The sequence below is a fragment of the Plasmodium gallinaceum genome (genome assembly GCF_900005855.1).
Source record: "Plasmodium gallinaceum strain 8A genome assembly, contig: PGAL8A_v1_121, whole genome shotgun sequence".
NCBI classification, from domain to species: domain Eukaryota; phylum Apicomplexa; class Aconoidasida; order Haemosporida; family Plasmodiidae; genus Plasmodium; species Plasmodium gallinaceum.
In genome coordinates, this window is record NW_021628279.1 from 4,263 (window position 1) to 16,216 (window position 11,954).

The window sequence follows — 11,954 nt, forward strand, 5'->3', positions numbered from 1 at the left end:
AAAAAAAAAAAAAAGTATATATAAGCATAATTTTTATAAGAATGCATGCAACTCTAAAAAAAAAAAAAATTTTTATTTTTTGATCAAAAAAATAAAAAGAAAATAAATGTTTTAAAATAACATCAATTAAATGGAGCCTTTTATTTAAACTTTTCTATTTTAATATTTGTTTTTGTATGAATGTAAATAATAAAAAATATATATATATATATATACCAATTTCCTCTTATAAAAGACTTTTTTTATGTCTTTTTTTTTTTTTTTTTTAATTAAAATAATACACATGTAACAAGTTGAGTGGCAAAGAAAATATAAAGAAAAAAAGAGAATCCAAAACACTGCAGAAATAAATTATTAAGTATTTATTATTTGTAAAATATTTTTATAATAATAAAAATACTTCATAGAAGTACACAACATTTATTTTGTTATTCTAAATAAGTTTAATTCTAGAACTCTCATAATTTAAAACTTAAAATATAAAAAGACATGAATTATAAAAAGGTTTATAATATTAAATATGTTTCATTTTTATTTTTAACCTAACAAATTCATAAATAAAATTGTAGCATTATCAAATCGATAAATGTCTTTTTATTTATTTTTATTGGTTTTAGAGAATTTGGTAATAATATATAAATATTCTTAGTTCTCTAAATGAAATTCATTTTTTATAAGATAAATTTTAAAAAAAAAAAAATCCAAATTACAATTTTATTGGAATAATATAGTTACTTATATTTTTTTACAATTTAATGTTCATATAAATTTATAATATTTATTGTAATTTAATGGTAAGAAGAATCTTTTTTTAGCAATTAATAAACTTTTTATTTAAAACTTAAAACCAAATGATTTTAAATATTAAGAAAAATATAAAATATAAATTCATAAGAATATAGAAAGTATATATACTTATGATCTAATGGAACAAAAGGTTAGTAACAATAGATATATAAAAACTCAAATATTATGATAAATAAAAAATATAATTTTAATTAATGAAAATAAAATAATTATGTTAATAAACTATCAAAAATTGTAATACAAAAAGTATACCTTAAAAATGCATACTCTTATAATTTGTGATTTTTCACATATTCATATGTTTATATGTGTGAGACAAATAACTACATCTTTTTTTTAAAAATAGGATTAAATTTTTTATTTTATCTATACTCTTTTCTAATATATATATATATATAAATATGTATATATTTTTTATTTATTTATTTAATATCTAATTTTAATTATATAAATAATATAAAAAAGTTTATAGTTATTTTAAGATTAGATAGTGCACTGAATATTTTTATTATATTTAGACATTTTTATCTTTTTTTCTCTTATATATTTATTTAAATTTTTTTAATTTTTATTCTTTTCAACATTCTTTTTTTTTTTTTTTTTCTACCTTAAAAATAATGCCTTTTTTACTTATATTAATTAAAAAGAATTAAATAATTTCTTTATAATTTTATTAATTTTTTTTTTAAAAAATATAATGATACACTATTTTCCTAATTTACTTAATGATATGAAAAAAATAACATAATAACAAAAATGTTTTAAATTAAGTAGTTTCATTTTATTTTTACATTTCTCTCATTCAACAAAAAAGAAAAAAAGAAAAAAATACAAAAAAATACAAAATGAAAAATGTTTCTCTTATTTTTAGTGAAAAATTCAATAAACATTTTTTAGAAAAGAAAAAAAGAGAAAATAATTTAAGTGAAGAAAAAAAAAGAAAAGAAAATATATTCGATGTTAATAATTTCAAGGTCAATATAAAAGAAGAAGTTATTAAGGATATAAATATAATTATAGAAAAAAAAAAAAAAATTCTTGTAAATAAAACAGACAATAAAGAAGAAAATAAAATAGAAAATAAAATAAATGATAAAATAGATGATAAAATATATGATAAAATAGAAAATAAAATATATGATAAAATATATGATAAAATTGAAAATAAATATTCAAAAAACAATTGTCATAATGGTTACGATGATAAAAAAGGAATCAAAAAAAAAAATATTGAAGAAGGAAACAAATCTAGTAAAAGTAATAGTATAATTAACAAAAACGAAAAAATCAATGATAAGAAAAATTTACATGATATAATTAATGATCCATTTATAAAAATGAAGAAATTAAAATTAAGATTTAGTAACAAATATCTAAATAAAAGTGAAGATTTATCTTATAACATTTTAAAAGAGTATCATAGTATTATAAATAATTGTATCAATAAGATAAAAGATGAAACATTTATAGAAGCAAACTTACTAAAAAAAGATGTAGAAAATTTACTAACTCTAATAGAAAATTATATTAACGAATTTATTAAATCTAAGTGTAATGGTAATGAAATAAAACCATTAAATGAAACTAAAATAAATGATAATTACATATTTAGTATAAAATATTACGAAAATATAATGCGTAATACCATATATGACTCTATTTTATTACATGATGATAGTATTAATATTATAAAAAATAGTAAAGAAAATTTAGTTAATGAAATGAACAAAAAAGTAATAGAAAAAAAAGAGAAAACTAAGGAAAAATTGACAATAATCCAAAATTTATTTACAAAATTAAATGAAAGAATAAAAACTTTCATTATTAATTTTGAAAAAAAACATGAATTATACATTGAAATTGTAAATAATAGAACACAAGAATTAGAAAAAAAATTAAAAGAAAAAATATTTTTCACTAATAATGAAATAAATGATTTAATTAATAATGAAATAAAAAATAATAAATCATTTTTTTTAAATTTCTTAAATTATTTTAATGATTACATAATGAAAATATACAATTATGTTTATGCGAAATATTCTAAATGTGAATCGTTTTTCTTTGATGTATTTAATGAGGATAAATGTCAAGATAATTTTTATATTTTTTCTGTTATAAGTGAAAATTATTTAAATAATTTATTAAATGACAAAATTTTAGATTATTTATTGAAACAGCTCAAAAGTAACTATGACTCTATATATAAAAAAAGAATAGAACTAAAAAAAGAAGAATATTTCTACAATTTTTTTTGTTTAGAAAATTATTGTGATTTTTATAATTACTTAAATGTGTATTACGAAGAATACAGTAAAACATTTAATGAAATAAAAATAAAAATAATATACTACAAAGACATTATTATTCATATTTTTTTTGATATTCAAAACTTTTTAAAAATAATAAATTTTCATATAGAGGAAAAAAGTAATAAAAGTGAAAATAATAGTAAAAACAAGGCACAAATAGAAAATAAAAAAAAAAAAAAAGAAAAGAAAAATATTACTAATGGAGAAAATATTACGTGTTTATTTAATTCAGAAGCAGATAATGAAAAAAAAAAAAAAAGTATGAATTTTATTAAAATGGAAAATATTATAAACTGTAATGAAAATTTTTTTAATGAAACAGCATTATTTGATAATGTAGAATTAACATTGGATTATAATAATAATATAAATAAAAATAGAAATATGAAAATAGAATTTACAAAAGATAATAAAAATGTAAATGTGCAATATGGAGAAAATATAATCCATCATAATAAAAATACCTTTGAAAAATGTATAGAAAATATTTTAAACTACTATAATATAATAAATCTAAGAGATGATTTTTTTTTTTTATCTTTTTTTCAGTTTTTAGAAATATTGAAAAATGATACATTTATGCTTCAATGTGAGATTGAAAAAAAAATTAAAAGTAATATTAGCTATTGCGAAAAAGAAAGTTGTAGTTTAAATGAAAAATATAATTCTGTTTTTAGAAAATATAATGAAAATGTTAAAAAATGTTTAAGATGTAAGGATTATAATGAATTAAATAAATTACTAATTCTTCATGATGAAATAGTGATAAATTTAGAAGATTTAATAGAAAATACAAATGAAAAAATAGATAACATAAATAATAAGTTCTTGATAGAATTAAAAGAATACTCATCAAATTATTTTTTTTCTATATTAAAAAAGTCAAAAATAATAATAAGTGATGATAATAGGAAAATAAGTCAAAATAAAATAAAAAGGAAAGATTATATTTGTAATGAAAAAAGTAGTAATAAAACAATAAAAGGAAAAGAAAATGTTAATATCAGAAAAAATAGTAAAGTGACAAAAGAAAAAAACATAAACAAAATAGAATATGAATATAAAAATTCCGAAGCAAAAAATTATAGAAACGTTTTAGAAATTAATGTAAAAAATATAAACGAAAATAACAAAGAAAATGAAATGAACATAATTAATAAAATTGTTAATACAAAATATAAATATATTTATAATACATCAAATATTATTCTATCAACATATGATAATTATAAATACAACATAAAAAATATATTATATAAAGACTATGATAGTATTTTTTATGAAAGTTATTTAAAAAAAAGGAAAACAAAAAAAGGAGATGAAAAAAACGCTTACACACAACAAAAAAATATTATCATAAGAGATATAAAATATATTAAAGAAAATATTATTCAAAATAAAAAAGAAAAAATAGAAAATATAAATGAAAAACAAGATAATTATGAAATAGATAATAATTATATAGATGATATGATAATTACATCTTTTATTAGTCCACTAAATTATGATAATATATTATTCAATTTAAATAATATTCAAAGCAGATTTGAAATATTCATAAATAATTATTATGAACATTTTAAAAATAATTTATTTGAGTTTCTCTTAAAAATAAAAATGAATATAGAAAACCAAGAATATACAAAATATTTTAAAAGAATAGAACGTGATAAATATAAGGAAGAGATTAAAAAAAATAATCTGAATTTACATGAAATTAGAATATCCTTAGAAAAAAAGTACTTAAAAAACAAAGAAATGTATAATAATTATACAAAAAAACTAAAAGAATTCATAAAAGAATATATAAGTGTTATGAAAGATGGTAGCTTAGAAAAAAATTTTAAAAGTAATATAAAAAGAATAGATAAACTATTTTTAGAAAAAATTGATAATCATGAAGCTACTGACAAAAAATATATTTTATTTTTTGAAAAATTTAAAGATAGTTATAATATAGTTAATGAAGAATTACAAAATATGATTAATAATTTAAGTAAGGAAATAAAAAAATTAGAAAAATATTTTGAAATGATTATAAAAACAAAAGAACAAAATGTTGATATAGAAGAAATAAGAAAAGAATTGCAAAATTCAAACATTTTCATGCAATCTATAATTAAAAAAAAAAAGGAAATAGATAATATATATAACGCAAATACTTATATTTTTAATAATAAAATGAAAATAAAATCAAAAAGTAATATAATAGAAATAAAATCTAAGAACTCTTCTGATAAAGAAATGATGAAATATTTATCATTTAAAGAAGAAATAAAAAATAGTATATTAATATTTTATATTTTAATATTTTATATTAAGACTCACATTTTTAATAGGAATAAAGAAAAGGAAAATGAGGAAAAATTAATAACAGAAAATGAGAATAATGTCTCCCTTTCTGTAATTCCTAAAATAAAAGAATCAAGATTTAAAAGAAATAATTCTAATCATAGCATTAGTAATAATGAGAAAAACTTAAATAATAATGAAATAAATATAGAAAGCAAATTTAAACTTATAGAAAATTATATATATAATATAAGTATATTTCAAAAAATAAAAAAAATATATGAATTGGATATAAAAAATGAGAATTCATTTTTTAATAATTTTTTAATCTTTTTGAAAATTTCTGAAAATATTAATAATTTAATTTTTTCAAAAAAAAACATTTATGAATACAAAGATATCTTAATAAATTTTCATATTTATGATGAAAATTATAATAGTAAAATAGGAAAAGAAAAAAATATAACATATATAATAAATTGTGATAATAATAATAATAATACTGCTAATAATAATAATAATAATAATACTGCTAATAATAATAATAATAATAATACTTCTAATAATACTGCTAATAATACCGCTAATAATACCGCTAATAATACCGCTAATAATACCGCTAATAATACCGCTAATAATAATAATAATAATAATTACAATGATATAATTAACGATAAGAATGAAAAATTGGGAGATAGAGAAAACATAAAAGAAACTTATATTTTCGAAAATAAAAATAATGAAGAAAAAATAAATCATCCAAAAAATATAAAAAAAAAAAAAAATATTAATAACGAAATTAATGAAAAAAAATTAAAAGTTAATGAATATAAATCAATTGAATCAATGAAAGATACAAAACATTATATAAAAAATACAATTATTAAAAATTATTGTAATTTAAAATTTTTTTTATATATTTGTGTATATATTATTTACCTAATTGGTAAAATTATAAAAATTTATGATTATAACATATTCTCAGAAGAAGAAAAAGAAGAAGAAAAAGAAGAAGAAAAAGAAAAAGAAAAATACAATCATTTTCTATTTATTACATATGATTTATCTTATTTAATATATAAAAATTCTATTTTAAAAGATAATAAATTAAAGAATAAAATATATTTAAAAGATTTAAAATTAGACAAAAAATCAAAATCTTCTTTTATATATTTTCCTAATGATAATATATATAAAATAGAATTAATAAATTTATTTAATTTTGAAAAAAAAGTTATTTCAGATTTATTTGAAACATATTTTTATCAAGTAAAAAATTTACCACCCATTGATGAAAATAATAAAAATTTTAAGAAATTACAAAATGAAGTAAGTTTTACAATTGTAATATACAACTATATATACAACTATATATACAACTATATATATACAACTATATATACAACTATTTATATATATATAATATAATTATATTTTCTTAAAATTATTTTGTTATTTAATAAAAATAACTGAAAAAAATATGTAAAAAGAATTATAAAATATTTAAAGTTTAAATATATTTTATTTTTACATTATTATAACATTTTTCATTTTATTAAATATCTATAAATTACTTTAACTTTTTATTTTTTATTTATTTATATCAGTACAAAAGTGATATATCAATATTAGTTCTTTATTTGAAAATTTTATCAAGGAAATTAGCCTATCTAATATTTAGTTATGCTTATAAATCACATGAAGAATTAATCAAGTAACATAATGTTGTATATTAAAAAAAAAAAAAAAAAAAAAAAAAAAAAATGAAAGCAATTGATAAGAAAAAATTATAATTTTATATGTTTTATTATTTATAACAGTAAAAGAATAAATAATATGCAAAAAAATTTTAAATTAAAATTTCAAGAAATAAGTGAAAAATTTAAATTAACAAATAATGACAACATTATTATTACAAAAAGAAAGAAAGAATTAAAAAAACTGATGGAATTATATGTTTTGTGTGTAAAAAATATTTTATCAAATCATTTATATTCTCTTTATGAAAATCTATATAATAATTTAATTTACTTCGTTTGCTTACTAAATTTATTACCACCTATCTGTTCTTCTCAATCAATTAAGTAACATCATAAAATAAATATCTTATAATGAACTTCATAAATATAATAATTAAATTGTATTTATAAAGCACATAAATATAAAATAGAAAAAAATAAGTGTAAATAAATATATATTAGAATTAATTAAAAAAAAAAAAAAAAAAAAAAAACATTTATTAATTTTTTAAAAATATGAATATATCAATACATCAATTTATTTGTCTCATGGAAATATATAATTTTAGAAGTAAAATAGAATGATATATATATATATATATATATATATTTATTTTTTCACCTTTTAATACTATTTTTCCTTTTTTTATGTTTATTTTTAGCTTAAAAAAAACTAATGAATCTAATAAAAATGTTAATATAAAAAATAAAGAATTAGGATGTTTTCTAAGAATAAAATACCTTGATAATTCTAATGAATGTATATATTTTTAATTTTTTAACAGTATAATTATCAAAATATACAAAAGATAGTAATAATACAATTCTTTTTTTTTTTTTAAAGATGATTTAAGTGATCTTATTAAAAAAATTAGAAAAGTGTATGACTTAAATTATGACGATCATATAAATGAAAATGAAATAATAAAGATTAATAATGTAAATAAAGAAATATTTTATATGGCATATATTGAAGATAATTCATTCATCGTTAAGAAATTAGAGAAGTTAAAAACTTAAAAAAAAAAAAAAAAAAAAAATCTCTATATTTATTCTTCTACTAAAAACAATTTTATTTTTTTTAATATTTTTTTAATTTTTTTTTTTTAGAAAAATAGAGAAATATATGTCAAAATATTACAAGCATATAACTAAAAATCTGGATGAAAAAAAAAAGGAAATTATAAAAATAATTTCAAACGATAAAAAATTACATAGAAAATATTATGAATAATAATAAAAAAAAAAAAAAAAAAAAAAAAAAAAAATTATATATATATATATATGTTTACGTTTCATTAAATATATCTTTTGCCAACATAGTATAAAATTGAATAAGACTATATATATGATTAATTTTATATATTAAATTATTGTTTAAATTAATTAATAAATCTAAACCATATAAATTCATTTTATCCATATTATTTTTATAAATATAAAAAGATGTTTCATTTTCATTTGTTTCTTCATTTGTGCAATTATTTGATTTAGTACTAATGTTATTTATTAAAGTCAAATCATTTATTTTAGATAATGGCATTATGAAAGATTTATTATTTTTTTTGTTTGTATCTTTCTTTGATAAATATAAATTATTAATATTGTTTAGATGATGATAATGATCGTTATTTATTTGATTGTTGTTAAAATTCTCAATATTTCTATTTTCTTCTTGATTCATTATTTGAATACTATCATTAGAAAATATATTTAAATTTTTTGCTTGCATATTTCCAATACCATTTTTAAAGAGAGTTTCTAAATTTTCTGATAAATTATAATTAAAATCTACAATTGCATCTAATTTATGTTTTATTTCTATAGTAGATATATTTCCATTATCATTTTCATTTAAATCATTTACATTTAATAACTCGTTTTGATTATTTTTGTTATGTAAATTGTTTAATAATAATTTTTCTTCCAAAATTTTTTTTTCTATCAAACTTTTATTTTCAATTGATTTTATAAATAGTGGCAAATATTTTAAAAAAGTAAAAATTTTTTTTTTATATTCATTTTCACTTTTTTTTGATTCAACTAATAAATAATAAATTTCATCTGTTGATAATTCAGCAGATGGTCTATTATCATCATTTAAGTCATTACTATCATAAATTACTTCAATATTTTTATTATCAACAATTTTGACATTTTTAATAAAACTTTTTAAATCTTTTTCAATACAAATTTTATTATTTTCATCATTTTTTTCTTCTTCTAGTGCATTATTTCTTCCATTACTTTCTTTTTCTATTCCTTTCTCATCTTTTTCATTTTCTAAATTATTTAATTTTTTATATTCTTCATATTCATTTAATGTTTTACTCAAAAGTAACAAAAATTTTTTTTGCCATAAAACACATACATTTAAACAAAGTAATTTATTTTTATTTGTTGGATCATTTTTTTTAAAATGTTTTCTTAAAATATATTCAACCTTGTCTTCAAATAAATCACTCATACTATCAAAATATTCTTTGTATTTCTCATCAATAAATACATAATTGTCTTCTTTTTCTTCTTCTTCTTCGATACATGAACATTTATTCAAATTATTATCTTTCTTTTTAATATGTGAATCATAATATATACTCATTTTGTTCTACTATATCATTTAATCTGTAAATATATTTATATATATATATATTAAAAATTTTAATACTATAAAATTTAAACTTTTTTCAATACTAATTTTATGTATATCAAATTAACTTAATTTTTTTTTAAATAGTTTTAACTTGTAAATTTTACATTAATATATATTTTATTTTATACTAATAAAATTATGAAAATATTTTTTTATTACTTTAAAGAATTCCATTTACATTTTGCAAATTAATTTTTTTTTTAAAATTTTCATAAAAATTTATTTTTTAAAATATATTTTAAATTTCATATATATAAAATAATAATATTAAAAAAAAAAAAAAAAAATGAAATAATTGTGAAAATATTTAAAAATTTATATATTATTTTGACTATTTTTTTCATTTATATTTTTTTTTTTTTTTTTATATATAATGTCTATTATTTTCAAAATACTTTTAAATATAAATTATTTTTTACTTTATATATTTATATTCTTAAAATGTGCACGAAAATAAGAAATTAAATTTTTTTTTAACTAAAAAAAAATATGAATGAATAACAAAATAAAAATTAAAAAAATATAAAAAAAATAAAAAAATAAAAAAATAAAATAAATATACAAGAAAAGCAAAAAACATAGAAAAACAAAAAACATAATAAGTATTATTATAAGATAAAGTTAAAATGTATGAAATTCAATTAACTAATTCAAAAGAATTACAAATAGAGTTAATAAATCCTGAAAAAGAAACATGTAATATAGAAAAATGGGATAAAAAGAATTTTAAAGAAATTATAAAAAGAGTATTTATAGGAAATTATGAAGATTCAAAAAATGTTATATTACTAAATAATACCAGTATTACACGTATTAAGAATTTAAAATAAATAGAATAATAAAAAATAAATAAATATTATAAAAAAAAAAAAAAAAAGCATTTAATAATTATTTTTATTTTAGATATTTTAATTATAAGATATTCTAAAGAAGATTACACAACAAGAATAAATTTTCCACATGTAAAATAAAATATTAATATATATTTTAGTTATTTTTTATTTTAAAATAGAATAAATAATATTTAATTCTATATATATATATACAATCTTTCTGTTTTTTTTTCCTTTTATTCTCCTAAAAAGAAATTTAAATATTACATAATTGATCTAAATAATGAATTTGGTTTCACAAGTTGTTCTCATTTTAAATATTTACTTGATGAAATACTATTTGAAAATAATAAAAACAAAATTTTTATTCATAGGTATTTATAAAATAAAATTTTAATTCAAAAAAGAAAAATAAAGAAAAATTTTTTTTCTCTCTATGAAAATTAATTTTTAATAGCACATATATTTTATTTTTCTAATTTGTCAAATTAATTTTTATAATCATTTTTTATAAACTTTTTAGTTATTTTTCTTTAAAGTATATTTTATATCTATTAATATTTTATATTGTTACTACCTTAAATTATGAAATTGATGATGTTATTTTATACATAAAAAAAATAGTAACGGATTTTGTTATATCCAACGGTAATTTCTAAAAGGAGTTTTAAATGTTTATAAAAATATGAAATAATTCTTATTTTATATACATTTATTAAATATCTATGTATTTTTCTTGTCATTTCTTTTTATATGTGTCCTATTTTAGAAGAAGCAGATAAAATTTATTATTTTACGAAAAGACATAAATTAACGTATTTTCCTGGGTATTTCAAAAAAAATATATTATTTTTTCCATTTTAAATACAAAAAAAAAAAAAAAATTTAATTTCAATTAATTTATATTTTTGTTATTTATATATATTTTTTATTATTATTTTTTAATAATTCAGTGAATATACTAGCTATCTAGATGTTACAGACAATATAGAAAGCTAAGAAATATTCCTTCAAACGAAAAATGCTATTTTTTTTTTTTAAATTTATAAAAAAAAAAAAAAAAAAAAAAATTTCAATCTATAAAATATTTAAGAAAAGAAAGAAGTTTTTTAATAAACAAATATACACATGTATAATTTATATTAATAATATAGTTAAGGAATTAAATGTAAATTAAAATATAAAAGTAATAAAAATTAATATCCATAAAAGTTAATTAAAACTATATATATATATATATATATATATATATATATATATATATATATATGAATTCATGCATTTTTATTATAATACCTGAAAGACTTTTTTTTTTTTT

The 11,954-nt window shown here is 14.8% G+C and overlaps 3 protein-coding genes across 3 annotated transcripts; 2 read left to right on the top strand and 1 right to left on the bottom strand.

Moving 5' to 3' along the window:
• Nucleotides 1–1,652: 1,652 nt before the first annotated feature.
• PGAL8A_00449300 (conserved Plasmodium protein, unknown function) lies at nt 1,653–8,384 on the top strand (the record flags this gene model as incomplete). Its single annotated transcript, XM_028673242.1, has 6 exons — nt 1,653–6,740; nt 7,019–7,125; nt 7,232–7,495; nt 7,813–7,910; nt 7,995–8,157; nt 8,261–8,384. 6 exons carry the CDS (start codon nt 1,653–1,655, stop codon nt 8,382–8,384), a joined length of 5,844 nt encoding a protein of 1,947 aa, XP_028529715.1.
• A 54-nt stretch (nt 8,385–8,438) lies between these two features.
• On the bottom strand, nt 8,439–9,752 carry PGAL8A_00449400 (conserved Plasmodium protein, unknown function; the record flags this gene model as incomplete). Its single annotated transcript, XM_028673244.1, has 1 exon — nt 8,439–9,752. One exon carries the CDS (start codon nt 9,750–9,752, stop codon nt 8,439–8,441), a length of 1,314 nt encoding a protein of 437 aa, XP_028529716.1.
• Nucleotides 9,753–10,429: 677 nt separating this feature from the next.
• PGAL8A_00449500 (conserved Plasmodium protein, unknown function) lies at nt 10,430–11,635 on the top strand (the record flags this gene model as incomplete). The annotated part of the gene is made up of 6 exons (XM_028673245.1): nt 10,430–10,613; nt 10,707–10,765; nt 10,889–11,010; nt 11,160–11,284; nt 11,406–11,463; nt 11,590–11,635. The coding sequence occupies 6 exons, from the start codon at nt 10,430–10,432 to the stop codon at nt 11,633–11,635; spliced, it is 594 nt and encodes a 197-aa protein (XP_028529717.1).
• Between the last annotated feature and the right edge of the window lie 319 nt (nt 11,636–11,954).